The sequence below is a fragment of the Podarcis vaucheri genome (genome assembly GCF_965113315.1).
Source record: "Podarcis vaucheri genome assembly, chromosome: 5".
Taxonomy (NCBI): Eukaryota; Metazoa; Chordata; class Lepidosauria; order Squamata; family Lacertidae; genus Podarcis; species Podarcis vaucheri.
In genome coordinates, this window is record NC_138763.1 from 39660767 (window position 1) to 39683866 (window position 23100).

The window sequence follows — 23100 nt, forward strand, 5'->3', positions numbered from 1 at the left end:
CCCCCCTTCTGCCTCTGATTCTGGACTACTCTCTGCCACAGCCTCTCCCTGCTCACCAAACCCTGTTGCCTCTACAACTTCTGACACACCTCTCCTCCCAGTCCACTCCCTCTTTTCCCTTTGACCACGCATCATCATCCCACCACCAATCCCCTGGCTCTGAGCCTTCTTCCCCTGGGGGTTTCCCAGCTGGTGCCTCCCACCACTCCTCTGCGTCCAGCAGTTCTGTGACAGGCAGACAAGCAAATGACTCCTTGGAGCCTCTTCCACCATCTATCAGCAGCTGCCCTCTGGGAAGGATTGCAGGGGAGAGACAGGCAGGCAAAGATCACCCCAGCATCTTCTTCGGCTCGAAGGTTGTCCCCCACCCCCACATACACAGCCAGGAATCTATCCCCAGTTGCCCTATGGGGAGATTCCCAATGCCAGGAAATTTTTATTGGTTTTACTGTCATGTTATGTGCAAACAACCTAGCAACAGTTATATGTTCAGGATATCATTCTGTGTCAAGATAGAGCAGGTGTCCTTAGGTGTTCAGTCTCCACTGCTGGGAATCACAAGTGGGTAGGATGGTGGTATGTTCAGGAAAGTTTTTAATGTGTGACATTTTGATGTATTTTTAATTTTTGTTAGAAGCCACCCAGAGTGGCTGGAGAAACCCAGCCAGATGGGCAGAGGGTATTTCTTAGTGCACAAAGTATTGATCTGATGTATGGAGATCTTTCTTATTCTGATTAATACAAGAGGATTCTAGAAGCTACTAGAAGTTTCTCTGTGTGAGAGAAGCAGGCAGAAAGGTCATGATTGTTTGGGTTACACCTTCTGGGAAGCTGGCTTAAACTGGTTCTCTTATCTCTTCAAATTAAGGTCTTGCTGACTATAAATATAGACCAGAGGGAGCCTGGGATTTACTTTCTCTTTCTATCTCTCTTCCTTCTGGTGTGGTGTTCTGTGCATAGTATGCTTAGTGCTAAGGTTTAGTCTTATGAGTTAAGTTTATAAATTTTATTTTGAGTGCTGCAACTGGATTTTTATGGACTGTGTCAATACTGAATGTTTTGGATTAGTGACCATTACACTCATTTGCCTTCAGCACAAATAAAGCTCTGCTGGATGAAGTACTATTGCCTCTGGTCTATTTTGGGGGGACTCTGCTACATGTTTAAGGTTTTCCTCCACACGTATGACATGGTATGCTCAGGTCCTGCGTTGTGGTTTCCCATGTGCCTCTACATTCCCGTGTGTTGGTCTACATGGGCCACTGGCCTGACCCAACCGGCTCTTTCTGTTTTCTTAGATGTCAATATAAGCTCAGCCCAAACATGTGCCAGCCTCTTCAAATATACTAAGGGATAACAAAGGCCTCCAAAAATTACATTTCCGCTGGGATCATCACATTTGTCTTAGTATTGTGTAGGATCAAGGTCACTTGGTTTGTTGACTGATATTTCCAGGGGTGTTTTTTGCATAAGCAATGGGTGCCAATATTTGGAGTGCCATTCTCTGCACCTGTAAAGAACTTTCCCAAGAGGAAAATAATGTGCTTTCACAAACGACGTGAAGAGCAAAACCCCATTTTCTTTCTTTTGTCCTGAAATGACTGTGCAACTCTTACAGTGCAGTACTGCAGCAGCAGCAGCAGCAGCAGCTCAGTTGGATAATTTTAGACTCTGGACTTAATGGTCTTACAGTGGGCCTTACTTTATAGAAAGTCAGACCATTGGTCCATCCATGTCAGTATTGTCCATACTGACTGGTGGTGGTTATCCAGAGTTTTAGGCAGGGTTCTCTCCCAGCCCTTCTTGAAGATGCCAAGGAAATGTGAGCATCTGCATGCAAAGCAGATGCTGTACTACTCAGCTATGACCCCTTCCTCTAAAAAGGTGCCCTCTCGTTCTTTGATTCTACTTCAAAATGTGATAAACCAGCCCTGCATTTGGCGGGGGGGGGGGGGAGCTCAGGCTCATTTTGCTGAGTACAGACCTGGACCTCTGCCCCAATGCCTTGCCTTGGTAGCACCACTGTACCGAGTCTAGAGATTACTGAAGACCCAAGTGACAAGCAAGCAACAAGAAGAAGAATGGCAACCCTTAAAGTATTTTATTTTAATGAGAAATAAATCAGTGTTATAAACAAGTGAAACAGGCATACAACCAATAGGTCAGCTTTGTGAAAAGCTAGTTAATTAAATTAAAAATACACACGTCAGGGTTTTTTTTAAAAAAAAAAAAGAAAAAATACATGCAAAAAGTCTTAAGGACTATGCAACAAGCCATAAATGCCTAAAAACTAAATGTCAAATGGTACTAACATAAATCCTTCCAGTATTTATTAGCATTGCTGGGCTAAAAGAATATTAAATGGTGATCAGTATACATTACATGTTTCTATGCTTAATGAGACTTCTGCTATAACGTAACTTGTATTTTGGTTACCCATGAGATGTGCAAGATAGCTTCTTCCATCCAATCGAGTATTTTAACACAGATGCTGGTAGTAGCTGCCATTCTGTCATTTATGTACCACTTCTGTGGTGATCAAACTTTCTCAGTTCTTGCACCTTGACCTGCTAAATGGATGCCAAGGTGAAAACTCACCTGGCTGGCAAGTGACACCTGCACAGTAATCCTACTGGGGTTCTGGATCACTTGTAATGACTATTCAATGGATTAAGAAACCATTATATTGGAATTAGAGCAGTGCATCTTTGGATGTTGTTAGAAATAACAATGACAGAATGAGAGTTGGGCAACAGTGTATTATATTTATTAGAATACAGAAACAAAAGTTTCTTAGGCCAATTTTCTTTTCTTTAACCCTGGCAGTAATGAATGACAGCAGGGCGCAATGTGACTCTTCAGTAAGACTCTGGACTGTGGGCCATCATCCCTGATCACTGGTCACGCTGGCTGAGACTGATGGGAGTTGGGAGTCCAACAACAGCCGGAGGTTCCTCATCTCTGGGTGACATGACATGATTCTGCTCAAGGTCATGTGGCCCAGATTCCTCTGGTTGTTGGTTACTATCTTAAGGCATTGCATAGCAGTGTGATCTCATGAAAAATATGGTATGGTGCCATTGTGACAAGCCAGTTTTGCCAGCACAAATTATCAGGACTGAAATGTAAGAGTGGCAGTAAATTCTGTGCTTTGCCACAAAGTCAGAAAGGATATCGCTGGTTTTCTTATGACAGATAGTGTATTCAAATATATAAAAGAAGTGTTTGCTCTAAGAAATATTTGACATATTTCTATTCTATATGAGGATTTTCTGTATAAGCTCCTATGGCTGTTCAAGAGAGGATGAATTTAATGAAAGGGGAAGAAAGCAAATTGTAACTATGTTTCCTCTGGAATTCTGTAAGCAGGTGGTGGTTATTTCAGAAATTTATATTAGATCAGTTTTACGTACTGTATGAAATTAAGTTTTTAACATTTTAAAATTTTTAATTGGCCTCTGTGTAATGGTGTTGTTTTAGCCTTGTATTTCATTTTGTGTCATCAAGGGCAACCAAACACTGAATGAAGTCTCAATGCATGAACTTTACATGAACTCAACACTGTACGTTGCAGTAATGTTCTGGTCTTAAACATCTACTTACCTCTATTAAAAGAAACAACAAAAGGTACATTAGTAAACCAATTCTTCAGCTGTCTTTAACTTCTATTATAACAAATGTAGCGGAAGGGAACAGTTCTTATGGAAGTCTTTATAATGTCAGGAACTATACACAGTCATATTAAAAGAACATTTATAAACAGCAAGCCAAACCAAAGAAAATAAGAAAACAGACTTGAGAAAGGCTTCAAGTTAGGACTTTGCTGTTGCTTTGGTCTAAAACCATAGGTTTAGGAAGGGATTATACATAGTCATATTTTGAAGGATAGGAACGTCTCCCGTCATCACTTTTGATAGTATTGGTTTCAACTACTGGGACCTTCTTGGCTTCATACCCAGTTCCAGACTTATATCCAGCGCTCTTGTAGGACACGGCCTTGTAACTGAAACAGAAATAAAACACAAAGTGGTGTCACTTTGTGGAACTGTCTAAGGTAACTGACTACTCAGAATCATCTGTTCTATTCCTTGTTACTTAGTGAAGAATATAATACAATTAGGTAAGCTCCATAAATATCCATTTTCTATTTCACTACAGTAACATGTAGAACAGACTCAATCATTATGAAAGAAACCATTTTATGAAATGCTTAGTGGTTTTCTCATCATGCATGTAGGTAGGGATGGGTGAATCTGACAAATTTGGTTTCTCTCAGGTTCTCTCAGGAAGTATGATGGTAAGAGCTGTTCAACAGTGGAACAGACTCTCTGAGAAGGTGGTCTGCTCTCCTTCATTGGAAGTTTTTAAGCAGTGGTTGAATGGCCATCTGTCTTGGATGCTTTAGTTGAAATTCCTGTATTGCAGGGGATTGGACAAGATGACCCTCAGGGTCCCTTCCAATTCTACAGTTTTATTATTCTATTATTTTCTCATTTCTCCAGTCTAATGTACAGTTGTCCACATTCGTGGGGGGGGGGGAATAAAAAGTTCTCATGAAAAATTACCAGCATTTTAGTACAAAGTTCTCCTGGTATACACATTTTTCAATGCAATTTTGCCAAATTAATGCATTTTTATGTTATTTATGTGCATTTTCCTAATATACACATGTTTCTTCTATACATTACTTGGCTAGAGAACTGTGTTCCAGTTCATGTATTGCTTTGGAAAGTTCAGTTTATGTAAGTTCACTTTCAAAAGCAAACTGAGTCAATTGTCTCCTCCATCCCTATGATTTAGTGTGGCCACTCTGCCACCTTTTAAGTTGGAGAATGAAGAAAAGGATCTGTCTTGCCCTTCCATATCACAACAGTTCCATGAATATGTATAGGCACTCACTGGGTCTCTTCGGGTACCAGTCCTCTGCAAGCGATGCACATCATAATGCCTCCAACCAAGGCCAAGCCTCCAGCAACCCATCCCACAAACAGGGCAGCCCCAAAAGTGTATCTGGAAAACAAAGTGAGTGATGGTACTTAGTTTACTCAAGTCCACGTGTCTTATTCAAGTCAATATGTTGCTTCTTAGAAAGGATATTTAAAATGAAGTTTTGTTAAGGGATAAGCCATGTATGGGAAACCTGTATCCCTCCAATTAAGGAATGCATCACCTCTGGTATTTAAATTAAAACAAGGGTTTTGTGCAAGGGTTGGCAAATACATTTGCTCAAAAGGAGTGGGAGGGGCATATTGCAGCCATGGTCTATAGTAGAGTATGTCTCTGTCATCGCCCTGCCTCTATCCCCCTTGCCTGTTCTCCTGATCTATCTGACCAATGTACTGGCTTCTTTTGCACCATGTTTTGTAATCCCAGCCTACTCATTCTGTGCCTTACACCCACACGATGTGGACCTAGCTATCCCACATTACTGGGAGGATATCGCTCTGTGATAGAGCATATGGAGGAGGTCCCTAATTCAGTGCATATTCACACCAGACTTTTTCAACACATCCAATTCTCATTTAAAGCTCATGACGTCCTCCAGAGAATCCTGGGAAATGCTGTTTGTTGATGAAGCTGTGGATTGTAGCTCTGTAAAGGGGAAACTACACTTCTCATGATTATTATTGGGGGGGGTCATATGCTTTAAATGTGGATTTAGTATGCTTTGAATGTATGGTACAGATCTGCCTTTAGTTTTCAGTATCTCCAGATTATTATTATTATTATTTTTTAAAAAAGATAAGGTAACAGGTGATGAAAAACACCTCTGTCTAGCACCTCATAAAACTGTGGCCAATCAGAATATATAATATTGGGCTATATGAACAAAACTGGGCTAGAGACCCAGGATAAAGTAGTTCCCTCTGTTACTGTGTGATCCATGACATTCTTTTATACACTTGACTTGGCATGCATACATTGAATATATTACCAATGAATCTAGTTAATGCTTGGCAAAGAAGATGACACTAACTTATAAAGCCAGTCTAGACTACAAAGCACATCAGTTTTGTATCAGTTTAATAGTGTTGAACCATAGAATCCTGAAAACTGTAGCTTGGTGAAGATGTTGAAAATAGCCCCTCCCAATGAATACAATTTCCAGGAGTGAAGAGTTCATTCCTCTTGTGTAGTTATGCCTTAAGTCTCATCATTATGGCTAGGCATGTCATGAATGAAGCGTACAAGTGGCTGCACACACACACACACACACACACACACCCCAACACTGAATGCTGTGCATGACCCAGAATTACCTTGTCTGGAGTGTCTGCATCATTCCTGGTTGATACATATTAGCTGTTGCCATCCAAAAGTTTGTAACAAGCATGTTGGCAAAAACAGATACCCCACAGATAGCACAGAGACCTGTCAGAGAGAAGAGATCATTACTTGCTGTCAGAATGGAATTCAAGGTGGTCAAGGCCAGATTTTTAAACTTAATTTTACTTACGAAACAGGAATCCATAGAATAATATCATCAATGCCCAGGTGTGTGAATGCTGCTACCTTTCACTGCAGGTGTGTATCTATACCAAGTTAAATATCTTAAACTATGTTACCCAGAGAAAGTAGGATCAGGTGCAAGTGTCCTTGAATCAAAGTGGTAATATTAAGCTGGTGTTGCACCTAAGCAACAGAACACCCAGTTTATTGCACTACTATAATTCAGGAGAGTCCAAGACATAACGTTTGTTTTGCTGGTTGTGATGCTAGTGCTTCTGTTCCAGTTTCTAACATTCTCATTATACTACATACTGCACCTACTGCATTGTGGAAATTGTTGGCATCCATCTATCTCAAGAGACAATGGAGTGCGCCTCCGGGGGTGAAGTCAAACCGCTGTGCTTGCAGTTCTGAAGTGACTTCCCTGGATCCCCTATTGGCCTCATTTGCTCAATTTGCAGGAGCCTGTCTCCACATGCAAGGGAAATCCCTAACTCACGGAAGGTTTAGGACCCATTGACTACCCTCATCTGGTTTAGCTGGCCAGTCGAAACCATTCCTTGGGTGCGGCTGCTGTCACATCCTGACAGTTTCTAGGAGCCACAGATAGAGCTGAGCGCAGGGTGGGAACAAAGGTGGACAAGCTACCCCAAAGGGGCATGATATGCCCCCCACGAGAGGTACTACCCCTTCCCAACTTCCCATTTCATTATTGAAATATGGGTTTTTTAATTGATATACCACATCATACTAAATTTTAAACAGCAGGAAAGAGCTGTATGTTGAGATACAGCCCCAGATATTGTCATGTGAAAACTGTGGAAAATTACAATGCAAAACTTGTGTGGTTCTCTGTGTTAATAGATTTGCACATTGATTTATTTTTTCTGGAAACAATTAACAAGAAATGAGTGCTTAATTTCCACTAGATTCCACTAGAGTTCCAGAAGTGGCTTTTACATTGTGTGAAATATTACATAAAATGTGAAAAATTACAGGTAAGGAAATGTCTGGAAAATGGAATGAAGTGCCATCTGAATGCACTCCAATGCCTGCTTATAAACTTTATTAGTCCCTTGTTGTAAGTTTGTTAAATGCTTTCAGCCCCTTTATTTCAATTGTCTCTTCCAGAACAGAATGCACTGTGGAGCCCCAGTAAGAACCATCACTCACCAGCTACAATGCACATGATTCCAGCAGTCAGAGTCATGTTTGCTTTGGCAGAGTCCTCCATATTGCCGACCCGTAAACACTTCAGGGAAAAAATAGCCACTAGGAGGCCAAAAGCACCCAGCACGATGCCCACAATCATCAGAGCTCTCACAGCCTGGAACATCGCTGCAAAACACATGGAAGGAGAATAGGAATTATTTAAATGAGTAGCAATCTCACTATTCTTAATACAACCAAAATCAACTCTTATCAAAGGGCTGTGGTACAAAGGAACCATTGGCAAAACGTTCAGGGCAGGGGGGAAAACATGTTACTAAATGCAGAATTAAACATAACCTCTTGAGCTCGAGCTAATGTAGGCTGTTCATAAGAAAGAAGGGAAATGCCTGATGATTTGTGAAATAAATATTGAAAGTCCCTTTCAGAAACATCCACATCCAAAGCTGCTCTCCATGCTTAATGTCTGTTGAGCAAGCATCAAGAAGCACACATGTTCTTTTTGAGCAGAACAGGACTTCAGTTTGTTCCCTGTGGATATGGCCCTTGACATTTAGATAATGTGCCTGTGACATCTACTCTCTCATGTGTTTTGTCATTCCCCCCCCACCTGCCTTGTAGAAAGCTAGCCCATTCTGACTCGAGTCAACCTTTCAAACCCTTTTCCCTCCAAGAAACATATATACTGCAAGAAGGAAGGTTACAGGAAACCAGGCAGAGGGCCTTCTCGGTAGTCGAGACAGCCCTGTGGAACAACCTCCCATCAGATGTCAAGGAAATAAATAACTATCGGTCTTCTAGAAGACATCTAGGGACACTTTTAATGTTTGATGTCTTACTGTGTCTTAATCATTAGTGGCTGAGGCAACCCAGTCAGATGGGCAGCATATGAATAATAATAATAATAATAATAATAATAATAATAATAATAATAATAATAATTTATTTATATCCCGCCCTCCCCAGCCAAAGCCAGGCTCAGAGCGGCTAACAACAGTAAAAATAACACAGTTTACATAAAATCACAATCAATTAATTGAAATACATTCTAAAATCAATTCAGAGTCAAATTAATGGCAACCATTGGGCTAGAGTTCTATGAGGATTACAGAAGGCTGTGCCTTGGCCAAAGGCCTGGTGGAACAGCTCTGTCTTGCAGGCCCTGCAGAAAGATGTCAAGTCCTGCAGGGCCCTAGTCTCTTGTGACAGAGTGTTCCACCCGATCAGGGCCACAGCCGAAAAAGCCCTGGCTCTGGTTGAGGCCAGCCTAATCTCGCTGAGGCCCGCGATCTCCAAGATGTTTATATTTGAAGACCATAAGGTCCTCCATGGGACATACCAGGAGAGGCGGTCCCATAGGTACGAGGGTCCTAGGCCATATAGGGCTTTAAAGGTTAAAACAAGCACCTTAAACCTGATACTTACTTTGTTTTTGTTTTTTTGTTTAATCTATTTTAGTAATTCCATGGCAAAGGTTTCTGAACAGGAAGTGATTAACAAGATATTTGCCATACCATCTAAAGACCCTATTACCCTGTGTTATGAGAAGTCCATTTTGCAAACGGTTACCGACTGCCATACTATCTGCTGCAGCTGGTAAATGAGTCATGAGATGTGGTCTAATTAGTCAACGCATGAACACAAATATTAACAATCCAGGCATTTTCAGACCCCCATTCATCAGCTCAGGCCTGATCTACACTAGGGATCTTCACACAGGGAAACAAGAGTTCCTGGGCAAGTGCTATCAGTACCAAAGGGTGATCACTGCATATTTTGTGTACAGAACAGAAGGAGGCAAACAGAAAGGCAATGCATGATCTGGCTGTGTATTATGTTCCACTTTCAGTTCCTCAAAATTCATTTCACTGGCTCCTGTTTTACCAAGATCAGAAACTTAAAAACACATCTGAACAATAGATGAAAACCAAAAACATAATGAGAATAGATTGGCATATTTTGAAAGTTTGAATGCTATTTTTAAAATAAAATGACTGGTGTTCTAACGTATTATTTTGGCCGTAACTACATTTAATTTTACTTTTTTAAAAAAAAACAAAAACACCTATGCATATCAAGGACCACTCTGTATTCTTAAATCACCTTATTCCCCAGCCCAATCACTGCAATATTAGGGGGAGTCGCTGTTGGTGGTCCCCTGTGTCTTAGATGTACAGCACATAGCTATTAGCTGCTGTGCATTCAGTATCATGGGCCCAAGCCTATGGAACTCCCTTGCAACTGAGATTAGACATGCACACTCTTTGTGGAACTTCAAGTATATGGCTAAGACTTTTTTGCTCCAGCAGGCGTTTAAAGGTAGTGTTTGGCTTTATGATAGAAAGAAATCCTGGGCCTTGTTTTATGTACACTGCTTTGTGATGTGAATAATTAGGTGGTTAAATAAATAATTAAATAAATAGCTTGACCACCTTCACCATAAGGTCCCAGGGCAGGTTTCAGCAATTCAAAAATATAAAATTATATCAACTTAAAATCATACTACCATGGTTTCACCCTAGACATCTAAAGCCTGCTCTCTTGAAAACTTGATTTCAAAAGTTAGAAATGTGATTTTCAAAATGTGAAATATATATAATTCATGACATACCACATATGTTTCATTTAATATTTTTGAATGTCTGTCTATTCCAAAGTCATTTTATGGTTGCACTTACTGTATTTGCAGCCTATTTGCACTGACCCAGATGTTAAAATCACGTCCTTTCTTGATAACAGAACTTTGCCCCTATCTACTTTCCAACAGGCACACACCCTGCCAAATACACTCATTGCTTTGACTACAGAAAGTTCCACTAAAACTTCAGAAATAGTACAAGGCCAGAATGATACCTGAATGTTTATTATTATTGTGTCCGAACAGCATACTAAAACCAGAATTTCTGCATAGTTCTTCACAAAAACAAGAACATTTTCTCCTCCCAACATGTTCAGGCCAAGTATCTATATTACTTACCAGTGGGCGGTGGAAGGAGGGATTAAACCTATTTACTGTCATGTGGGAAAATTGTTTCTTTCATTGGTGGGTGTGCACACCGATATCCAAGATATGATATCAAATCAGTTCATTCAAATAAATACACAGTGCCCAAATACACACTGAGTTAGTCTTGGTCTGGCGGGTAGAAACTGCTGCTTCTCCTCCGAAAAGAAGTTTAGTTAGTTTTCACTCTGGATTTCTGGCACCTTTCCCCATAACAATAAAATATGATCTTTTAAAATGATGTGTGCACTTTAATATCCTCTGCGTGACAGTTTTATTCACAGCAATTGATTCTACATTTATAACTACATCACTGCAGTCAATATTAGTCTCCATTTACATTAGCAAGCTGTTTAAAATATTGTTTCTTGCTAACCTATTAAAAATCATTGGCTTTTGTCACATCTCTGGGGTAGCCTCGCTTGGCCAGCCCCTGGTCCGTACCTGGAAGCCCAAGGATTGTGAAATAAGGCCGGCACTCTGTAAGACCCGAACTCTGACTGATGCAGCTCCTCCAGAGGCCTTGGTACTGGAATACAGCTGTCACCGGGTTGTCATATAAGTCCTGCGTACTCCATGCATCCATCGCTGTGGCCGCAATACAGCCAGCGAAGCCCAGGGTTGAAACCACAAAGCCCAACACTTGGCAAATTGTAGTGGACATGAGACCTCCTTTGCAATCAGAAGCTGCTACACCACTGGCAAAGCTTAAGGAAGCAGCGAAGTCCCATTCACTGTACCAGCCAACAGTGGCTGCCCTTATCAGATGGTTTCCATTAACAGGCTTTGTTGACTCAATGTGTTTTTGCAAGATAGCACAGTTTCAGTTCTGTTGGTTGGTGTGTGCTTTGGGGTTGGCGGGAGTGAAGACTGGTGCCTTTGTCCCTTAGAAGCCCTTGTTGGCCAAAGAGTCATTGTTGGACTAATGGAGGTCAACCTGCAAGCTGCATTGAACAATCTGTTCATAATGCACATGATCAGCCCCCCTCATTCTTACCCCTGTTATTCAGCTTTGCTTATTCCATGTACCTGACATGTTGCTGATTCCAATGAGACGAAAGGAACTGAGGACAACACCAGCATTACAAGCTATATTTTCAGTGCTTTCCAAAATGACCTGCTCTCGTCAGCATCATCAAAGTGTACTCCACTGTAAACTTTTAGTGATTGTTATGTGAAGTAGGACTTTTTAAAAATATATTTTAAAATCACATTGCATTTTGTGACTGTTTGCTTCTTGCTTACTTGGAATTAGATCTCTCTCTTGAACCAGGAAAGGTGTAAAACACATTCCTTGCAAACACTCTTAAATTGCTCTGTTTTCAGAATAGGAGAAGCGATAACGCTCCCCCTTTGGGAAAGCTATTCAAAGGGCCGTCTACTTTGCTTGAACATAGCAGGCTAGCTGAGAGGGTATCAGGCAAACTCAATGGCTCACACAGATCTGTCCTGTAATTCCTTGTCTCTGATCTCTTCCCCCATCATCTGCTACCTAATGGTAGGGCTGGAATAAAATGGCTCTGATGATTTATGTGTTGTTCTTGTACTCTTGCTGTTGAGTTCATCCATTACGAAACAGGGATGAAGACAGGACCGCTGGACTAAGGTAAAACAGTTCTTTTGCTCTATTTTAGGAGATGAGAGGTTGTACTGGTGATTAACGCCAAAAGTTAATTGGGGGTGGGGTGGTAAGCCCTGCACATTTCTATAAAGCTGTTACACAACCCGATACCATGAATCATTCTACCGAATTAACAATGAGGAAGGTGTCTCGGGCTGCACCCCAGAATAATAAATTGCTTCCTTAACCTAATCTTTACCAATGTGCAACCCCTTTATCTGTTACATTCATCTAGTACTGTGTTGACACAAGAGGAAATGCAGTAGAGGTCTGGACGCCATGTTTGATTTTGGTTCTTTCAGGTTTAGAAGAGTTGGGAGGAGGACTGAAAGAATACCACAATAAACCTCTGTGTACAAGAGACACAAGGATGGCCTGACTATACAAACAACCCAAGTGACTGTTTTGGACAGCAACATTTTTAGAAGCCACTGTGAAGCAGCTGGCAGTCCAAAAGCATGTCCCAGGATACCTTGCAATATTTCAGTAGAACCCAGGACCTGCTCTCAGAACATGTGGTAAAGCTGTTTGGGGTTTGAAAAATGTCTAGGGATGACTTTAACAGGCGGGGAACATATAAATACACAGGAGAGGAGACTTTAGCATCCTTATGCTCACTGAGAAATCAGCCTAAAGTGACACTTGATGGCACAACTTAATTATTGGTTCAAGTGGAATAGTGACATACACAAAGAGGTCACCCATCCATAATCCTGCTTCCATTATTTCCCAGATGACCATAACAGCAGAACCTCAGCCCTAATCAAGCGCACTCCCCTCTCTTCCCCCTGGTTATTATCCTGTTTTGTTAACCAACATCAATCCAGAGTTCTCTGGTTCAGACATCACAAAGAACACTGGCATAATGTAAGCTGGAATCTCTGTGCCAAAGTCTGTGAGTATAGGGAGGAGTGAAGGAAAGAGAAGAAACGAGGAAGGAGTGAATGGCCATGGCTCTTCTCTAGAGCTTTATGAATCATAGTTTATCAAGTTGTGGATGAACGTACCAATGGTGGTTTCGGTTAGAAATGCCCTCATACAAGCTAAGGGAGAACAGCCGTTTTATAGGTGGTTGTTGGGAAAGGCAGAATGGCTGTAAGAATTAGGAAATTAATTTCGTTTCTCCACTGTGGTAAATGGCTCTGGGGAGCGATATAAATTTGCCAAGCTGCTCTGCCAGATGCACGGCAGTGAGTTACAGAGGCCTTCTGGACTCCGGGCTCATCAATTCTGATCTAATACACTCCTGCAACTGATTTACTTCAACTCTGACCTAGAAACAAATCCAGCTTTTACCCAGTCATGCTACTCTTATTTTCGACAGACACAATCAATACAATATTCTCATTGTAAATTGAATGAAAACTATCATTAGGAGGGATAATTTACAGGGAGCTTAGTATGTATAGGCTATTATATAAACATGTCGGTAATAACTGCCTAGGTGGGCTGGGCATCCCGGTAATATATAAAATTTAAGAGGCTGGATGTTTAACTATATGCATGATAAAGAACCACACCATCTAGCTGAGCAGATAAACATTGGGTTGCATCCAGTGTAGTTATTGTGCTGGGGAATGTTATTTCACAAGGCAAAACACAAGTACATTACCAAAGATTGTTGTGCAGCAGATTGCCTAAGAATCTACTGTTGTGCAACAAGAACCAGCTGTTGCTGAAATAGCTTCCACTAGTGCACTAGTCCCATCGACTGCAAACCTATCCATTCCTAAGGAAATCAGCCCTGAGTGCTCACTGGAAGGACAGATCCTGAAGCTGAGGCTTCAATACTTTGACCACCTCATGAGAAGAGAAGACTCCCTGGAAAAGACCCTGATGTTGGGAAAGGTTGAGGGCACAAGGAGAAGGGGACGGCAGAGGACAAGAGGGTTGGACAGTGTTCTCGAAGCTACCAGCATGAGTTTGACCAAACTGCGGGAGGCAGTGGAAGACAGGAGTGTCTGGCATGCTCTGGTCCATGGGGTCACGAAGAGTCGGACACGACTAAATGACTAAATAACAACAAGTGCAGCAATTGCATTGGATTTTTGTTGTTGTTGTGTAAGCTAGCAGACAGAGAATGTTGGATATGGGGGGTGGCAGATTTTGGCATTGCACAGGGTGCCACTGAAATCTTAGACGCCAAGGTCCACCACTGCTGGACTACATCTCACATCTTCCCTGACCACTGACCATTCTGTCTGTGTCTGATGGGAACTGGAGTCCAGCAACATGAAGAGGGCTGCATGTTACTCTCATGCTAACAACAATGTTAGCCTATTAAAATATCTGTTCGATTGTCCAGCGAGCATCAATCTACTAGTCCTATTCATCCCATGATCCAGTGAAGAGATTATGCCAGGAAGATGGGGCAAGGAGTCGCCATTATGAACTACTCATCCCAGACATGAATTGTATTGCACTTGTTTGGCTCATGCTGTGTTATAGTACAGGCAACCAGATTCATGCAACTTATTCTTTGCCACTGAGTCACACCCTAGCTCCTAGTTTCAGCAGCACCCACCCCTTTTATCTGCCCTTTCCTCAGACAAATGTGTATTTGATCACTGCACCCACTGGAACATTTCAATGTTATCATCGCTGCTCCTACAAAACTACCCGAAACTCATGTTGACTTTCTTTTTCGGTAAATATAGCATACTCCCACAGAATGACATCCAGTTGGAAAAACTGGGGGAAATTAAGGCAACTCCACCCTTTTCTGTACAATACTTCTTATGCTGTGGACTTGAACCCAAAGAGTGAAACTTCAGTAATTGGAGTCTCTGAATGGCTTTGCAGGATGAATTAGAGTTTTCTCTCCAAACACAAAGACTCTTAGTCCGAAGGCCTTGGGGCTGCCTTTGTTCATTTACCATGTCAAGTGCCAATCCACCTTTTTCGGGGCCCACCCAGTGATTAATTTGCATATCAGATATGTTCATGTAATACATCTGATCCTCAGAGTTATAAAGGCAGGGACTTCAGTCTGCATTGGTCCTCTATCTTCACTGGTGTATTCAATTAAAAAAATGCAGCCAACACACTGTAGAAAAGGATCTAGGGGTGTTGGTGATCTGTTGACTCCATAAAAAATGAAATGATTCACCATTCTTGTCCAGCACCCAATTGTCATCTTCTTACAATCAATACAAATGGCATGAACTAGGCTGGAGTTCAAGATACAATGATATTTCATTTGGTTTACAAATAAAGCAGGTACCACACCATTTTCTAGCTATCTTTCAAAGCAGCACCAGCGCTGGGAAGTACCAGACTAGGGAAGAGAAGTTTTGAAAGTTGTGACTGTTATGAGCATGGATACGAGATATATTCATGGAAAATATTGTGGAAGTCATGAAAATATCACAAATCTGGAAGGAAATGGTCATATGATCGTTTTGTGGCATCTCTAATTTGATAAATTATGCTATCTGGACCAGGATGGTAAAATGGGGTAGGTGATGGAAGACAGAATAGGACCTAGCCGGCATAACTGTTGATGGTATATCAAACCTTGATTAGATTTTTGTAAGTGATCAGTTGAAACAGAAATTGAGGATATAGTTCACCAGCCACAGATGCTACTCTGGAGTAGTGCTAGGTAAGACATTATGCCTACTCTAGTACCAATGGCTTGAAGACTGACACAATTGTCATTACACCTTCCCTTTTGCAATATCTTGTACTAGACTCTCTCATTTTAGTAAACTTCTAAGGACAGAATAACTTTAACTAAAATAAATCCCAAGGACTCTTTGTTTTTGGTGCACTTGAGAGCATTAAGGCAGGGTGGGTTTGGGGGTTGGGGAGAAACACTGAAACCAAAATGTCAGTGATACATTTGGGTTGCCTGGCTGCTCCACTCCAATCTTACTGTTTTTATTCACTATGACACTATTGTTCATAATATAAATTGCTATTGTCATAATAATAAATAGGGCTTTATAATGGAAATACTGGCAGCCCCATTAACTATGTCCAAGCGGGTGAGGTGGCTGTAATGTAAAAATGGGTGGGGCGGGCTTAGAGTAAACTCATCCCTCAATCTCGTAGTTTTCCATCCTAGAGAAAGACATATTGCTACAATTTGATTATTTATATTTACTTGTTTTCCCTGAAACATTGTTCTCCATTACTCATTGCAAATGGTGTAAAGACAGCTCTATCACACCCAGAACGCCCCAGTAAAACACGGACCTGCCTCACTGGCAAGGCTCTTCTTGTATGGATATTCCCAGCAATTACAATCATAAAATATACAATAAGTGAGAAAAGTGTTTCTACTTTTATTCTTCTTAACAAAAGACATGCTGCTTTAGTTTTATGTTGGGGGGTGGGGGGTGTATGCCATTTCTTTCTTCATTAGACTATGCTGATAATGATTACCAACTACCAGCTACTTTGGAGTAAAACATATTTGTATGTACATTTATATTACATTTACTCACAGAATAAATACTGGTGGGGGGGTGCCAGAATCCTCCTCCGCGGCTGAGGAATTTACATGCTAATTGATTTGGTCTGTTAGCACTTTAGGATGACAAGTTAATTAAAAACATGTACACAGTGCTGAATCACACACAAAACCACTCCACGCTTGCAGATTGATATTATTTTGGCCAAGCAGAGCTGCGATAGCTTTGTCTCCTCTGTCTCTCGGCACAAGGTCTATTCCCAAGTGGTTCTTTTTCTACTTTCGAGTGCCTGGGGAAGTGAGGTAGAATATTTCATATTTTGCCTTGCAGCCGGCTTTGTTTTTCACATGAGGTGAAAATGGACTTCTTCTCTCGCCGTGTGACAAGTGATCAATTGTGCCCAGAGCCATTAAAAGAATAATAATAATCACACCACCTCCACCTCCACTGAACAGCTACCAAAATAACAAAACAAACCCCCCACACATTCAAGGACAATGGCTCATGGCTGTGGAAGATGGTGTACAAGAGCTATTTCATTTTGTTCACAGCAGCACTTATCCTATGTGCGTCTTACCTTACAGAGGACCTGGTCTCTGTTTGAAGGCTGTTCCTGGCCAAGCCTTCTTTAAAGATGAATAACCCTAAGAAGGAAGTGGAGGGGCCTTGCAGTTGCCCCTTGACCATGTGGGGAGGCAGACTGAGCAGGGATGTGGGTCACTTGACCACAGTTTCCCCCCTAAGGTGAGATGTACTATATTACATTTCTATTTCAGCATTTATTTCTAAATTCCCATATTTACTTATTGATTAGCACATGCAAAGCTTATGCGAACCTATGTCTTCTTTGGGGGAGTGACTCATAAGCTGCCATCTTAACAGCACTGTTACAACGCATAGTTTTTCTTTGCTTATAAAGTGGAATGGCTGAGGCTGAGATGTGTGACTTGCCCAACTCTGCCCCATCAGATATGATTCACTTCCTACATTTCCAACCATGTTCTTCATTATTAAGCAACGAAGGGTAGTTTCTAGCGGTACCACATGCAGAATACTACACACCCATTTGCATCACCCACCACAATGCGCCCCTGCCTTTTGCACACTGGGGTCATGCTACCAGGAGTCATGCTTTGTCAAGCATTAACCCTTGTGTAAGGGGTGCCAACTGGAATAAAATATTTGGGGGGCAGGAGAACCCCACCCCACATAATTGATCATATGGCATGGTGCACACACACTGTTTGAAAGGCAATATCCGTCATATTGGGGGGGGGGCTCAAATATTTTATTGGGGCGACAAAGACCCCTCAGTCCCTAGTAATTGGCTCCAATGCCTTGTGTTGGCCAGAGATGAAGTTATGATTGCTTTAAAAATATGTGTGTAAAACAAATTTTAGCATTTTTGATCTGCTTTTTGCTTGTTTAGCTCCAGGCTAATTATGATTTATTGTAAATGTTTTTAACTTAACACTTTGCAATCTGCTGTGGAGTTTTTTCTGAGTGGTGAAGGGCTGTCTAGACATATATTAAAGAATAAATCAAATAAGTCATTTGTTGGCATTTCCTGTTCAAAAGGTCCTCAACTATAGGGCACCACATGGCACAGAAAGATCTGTGGAGACCAAGATAAACCAAAAGCTTTAAGGTACAATTGGGGGGGGGGATTCTTACTTCCATATGTCTCAAAACCTGGGAGCCTGTGAGATTAATTTTTCCTGGGCTAATTCTCTGGATTCCTGTTCCTTGTTGATTCCAGTATTGAGAAAGAGAGAAAGAGACTGAAGGAAAGGGTACCTTGGATACGTTTTCGGCCAAGACAGGAAGCAAGCTTTATAAGGTTTGGAAGCTCTCTCATTCCTACTGCTAACAGCTAGTCTTACATTTACTTTGCTGATATTTATTTATTGCCTCGTAGGATGATAACATGCAGTTTTTAACATGGTGAAAGCAAGAGCAAACTTTACTCTTTAGTCAGATCTATCTATATTGTATAATGAATACAATGTAGTGTTACTGTTTTAAAATAGTAATGTGAGCACACCACTACCTGCAGATAAATTTGTAGGAGGCACTGTCGGCAGTTGATTTCAAAGAAATCGTTTGGGCCACTTCAGACATTGCTATTTTCCTCCATGGATATAATTGCTGTAGAGGAAAACATGAGCTGACCATGATGTGTAAGTGTATCATAGGTGCCTTTGACACCCCAAGCACACAGATTAGGTTGCTCCCACACAGCACACTTTTGACAGAAAACTCATTCCCATTGCTCTTTGCACACACTGATAAATGCATCCCTTCCTAAACTCAATACAGGGAAATTGGAATGTCGAGTTTGCTTGTCACTTTTTATTGTTCGGCTCTCCCCATCGAATATCGATATGTTTACTTGCTTGTGCAAAAAGACATATGTTGGAATTACAAATATTGTAATAAAAATAACAGTAAAGCATAAGGGCAGAGATGCCAGTCTTCCACTTCTGGATCTTCCCCACCACTAATATCTAAGGCAGATGCCAGAAAGGCTCTGTCCAACATTCTTCTTCCTATACCTACGTGCTAGAATCTGAGAGGAAGGAAGACTCTTAGGGTAAGGCCATAGCTCTGTGCACTGCCATCTCTAGGCACTGCTAGGAAAGGATCTGAAACCCTGAAGATCCACTGCCAATCACTGTAGACTGACCATAGGTCTGACTCAATATAAGGCTGCTTCATATGTTCCTATGAGGTGGTCACCCACATCCAGAGACCTACAAAGAGCAGCAAAAGAGGAGTACACTAGGTACTGACTTGACAGATGCTTCTATTCAGTATCCCTCATTATATAGGTAAGTTCAGAAGAGTCTTAACTAAACATTTTACCCCTGGAGGAACTAAACCACAATATAAAACAAATAGAACTAAGTCATTAAGGACAGATAAATCTTAAAAACCCATTATAAATATGCTGGAATTGTTTACCAGTTTTGTACTTCTAGCAGAATACTAGAAGAGTCACCATACTGATGTTACAGGAGATGTATGCCATTATTATTAAGAATCTGTTTCTGGCATTAAAGATTTAGAACAACAGGGCTTAAGTTGTAGGCTGCTCTTCAGCAGTTGATAAGGAGGGCATGAGGATGATAAATGTGGAGGGTTTCCTGCATCGCCTGAGCAGCAAGAACAAAGAGGATACCTTTGCAATGGCTCCAGTCAAGAAAAGAAAACACACACAAAAGACTTTCCAGAATGTCGCTTTGGGACAGGTGTCAAGCGCTTTATTTCAACCCCAATGAGGTTTGATTTCCCCCTTTTCTCTGGACAAATATTTCCAGAGAAATATTTCCAAAAAGAAAAGAAAAGAAATTCTAATCTGATATTAAATCATCTGAAGACTAAACGTTACACTATTTAATAAGAAAGTGGTGGGGGTAAGAAAAACCTAAAGGCCTTGCACAACATGAGGTAAAGATCTAGTCTCCTGAAAGTAGCTTTTATTTAATTGATTGTAAATGACTTCTATCTTATATATTTTATTCTTAACTTTTAAAACCCTTCCTTTAGAGGTATCTTTAGAAAGGAAGACAATATCTCTTTCCCAAAATCAACATGACATTGGTCATGTGGACTTGGGATGGTGGGGGAAAGTTTGAACAAAAGCAATATTATACTTTTGAATTCTGAATTTCAAACACACACACACACGTATATAATCCACCATCCTCTTCCCACATCATTAGAAATAATACTCAGGTCATATGGGGTTTTTGTCATTTGCCTTCTACCTCCTGATCCCTTTGGATAGTTCTGCATCCAGGTTTCTGCACTTCTGCCCCCACATCAGCCAGCCTGGCAAATGTTGGTGATGATATGGGCATCAGTGTGAGGGGGGAAATGTGACTATCTCCAGCAGAACATTTCACTATATAAAATGCTGTCCTCTAGGTAGGGAATAGACAGATCTGTCAATTTTGGCTTCTCTCCATTTCTCATTTTCCCAGTCTTTAAGTTCAGTGCTCCACAGTTCCACATCGGTTTGCAACTTTTTAAAGCAAAAAAGTCCTCACAGCAATTTGTCAGTGCATTTATGCAAATTTCTCCTAATATGCACATTTTTGTATGCATTTCCTCCAACATACGCAAGCAATTATCCCCAGTACAATGCAATTTTGTACATTACTTTCACTAAAATGTGAATTTCAATACACACATACATATCAACATTATTTCATCACAAAACTAAGGGAAGGGCACATTTTGAAGGATAGGTGTGTGCCAGATCATACTGCTTTGGGCAGCGCAAATTAAGTAGGCTTGCATTAAAAGGCCCACCAAACCAAATTTCTTCCCCTGTCCCTTTCTCAAAGTCTATGGAAATGAGAATAATGTTATGAGGAAGGGAGCAAGAGCAAATGAGAGGATCTGGTTCTCTCAGGGGCCTACAGCAGTCTTGAGTCACTTCATCCCACCAGCTCTTTTGAATCACACTATTGAGAGTACAGCATATTCCCTACCTGGTAGTCCAAGGATGGTGAAATAGGAGCGGCACTCGGTGAAACCAGAGCTCTCCCTGACACAAGTGCGCCATAGACCCTGGTAATTAAAGACGGCTGTCACCGGATTGTTGTAAAGGTCTTGGGTGCTCCATTGGTCCATGACAGTAGAGGCAATAACTCCACCGACCCCCAACATTGACACCACAAAGCCCACGGACTGGCACATTGTCACAGACATGATGGCGACTTGCTTTGAAAAGGACTCTGCAAGGTGTACCGATGGTTCTGTGATCGCATCTGAGTACCTGTCAAGCAAAATGGGGCTTTTACTGACAGGAGGCTGCACACGTCACTAACAGGAAGGGAAATTTGGCCTCTGCCATACAGACTTGCCCTGCTCCTGTTATCTGTTTCAGTTAGATTATTTGCCTCAGTCGGTACCAGGAGCCATTTGTTATCCATATTGCAAATGCCTCACTCTCTATTTACCTTTCGAGAATAGTTTTCATGACTAATTCAAAAGGGTTGGCATTAGTTAAGCCTTGCAGGCACCTTTCTGTTACAGAAATGTTGGGCTTACACACCAAGGAGCGAAGTTGGCTGTGTCATTAAAATGTTGTTATTTAGCATAAAAACATTGACATGTCCTCCCCTTTAGGTTTCGAATATAATTTACTACTCTCGCTACCTATTAGAAATCAGGGAAATGTACCAATACATATGGGGTTTGACCCATTATTCCAGCAATTACCTCCTTTCTTCTGCAAGTAATGTTGCATCTGTCTATCTGCGTGTGGATTCTGGGTGTACATTTATTTATTAAAAGCATATTTATTTATATCCTTCTTTTATTAAGACATTCCTATCAAGGCAGTCAACTGCAGAACTATAAAACAAAACAATAATCCTAAACATCACTAAAATTTAAACTAAAGCAGACCAAATAAATGAAAAAAAAATTATATTCTGTTGGAAGCCACCCAGAGTGGCTGGGGAAATATACCGTATTTTTCGCTCTATAACACGCACGCGACCATAACACGCATGTAGTTTTTAGAGGAGGAAAATCCGTAGGCATGCCACTCATAGGCATTCCCTCCATAACACGCACAGACATTTCCCCTTACTTTTTAGGAGGAAAAAAGTGAGTGTTATGGTGCAAAAAATACGGTAATTGATGATGGTGGTGATGATGCAGGTCGCACAATAGCAGTGGCCATGACATGGGAGCAAAAAGTGAGAGACACTGAGAGTGGTAAAGTGGTAATTTAAAACAACAGCAGAACGTTGGGGAAAGTAGGGATGGAGGGGACAGAAGGGGAAATAGTGGTCTTAAACAACAGCAGAGGTTTGAGTATTCTGAGTGCTATTGGAGGGCTCCATGTCTTTTATCTCTCTCAAACGAGGCAGCTGACGAATGAAAGAGAAGTTTGAGTATAGCAAGAAGGGAGAAACACTGAAAGGAAAGTAGCTGTTTTAAACAACAGCAAAAGCTTCAGTAAAGCCAGGGTGGAGAGGAAAGAGGCAGTTTTAAGCAATGGCAGAAGTTTGAGTAGAGCAAGCAGGAGATAAAACAGAAAGGATAAAGTTACAGTTTAAAATAAGGTTTGAGAACAGTGAAAAGGGAGTTAAGAAAGGTTCTGTTGTGTTAGCTTTTTGGAGTTAGCTTCTGTGCTGAACCCATTTTTACTATTTCTCCTTGCTAAAATTTCCACCCTCATCGTTCATCCTGGACACTGAGGTCCAGCACCAAGGACCTTCTGCCGGTTCCCTCACTGTGAGAGGTGAGGCTACAGGGAACCAGGCAGAGGGCCTTCTCGTTGGTGGCGCCCACCCTGTGGAACACCCTCCCATCAGATACCAAATAAACAACTACCTGACTTTTAGAAGACATCTGAAGGCAGCCCTGTTTAGGGAAGTTTTTAATGTTTGAAGTTTTATTCTGTTTTATATTCT

General features: G+C 41.3%; 1 protein-coding gene across 2 annotated transcripts; it reads right to left on the minus strand.

Annotated features, from left to right (window-relative positions):
* Positions 1-2224: 2224 nt before the first annotated feature.
* CLDN18 (claudin 18) lies at positions 2225-21440 on the minus strand. Of its 2 annotated transcripts, none has more exons than XM_082223717.1 (5): positions 21163-21440; positions 7624-7788; positions 6261-6372; positions 4900-5010; positions 2225-4003 (listed from the first exon to the last, which is right to left on the minus strand). In XM_082223717.1, the coding sequence occupies exons 1-5, from the start codon at positions 21380-21382 to the stop codon at positions 3862-3864; spliced, it is 750 nt and encodes a 249-aa protein (XP_082079843.1). In that variant the 5' UTR covers positions 21383-21440; the 3' UTR covers positions 2225-3861. The 2 variants fall into 2 exon arrangements, with proteins under 2 accessions (XP_082079843.1, XP_082079844.1); XM_082223718.1 differs by lacking the exon at positions 21163-21440 and adding an exon at positions 11069-11347.
* Positions 21441-23100: the final 1660 nt, after the last annotated feature.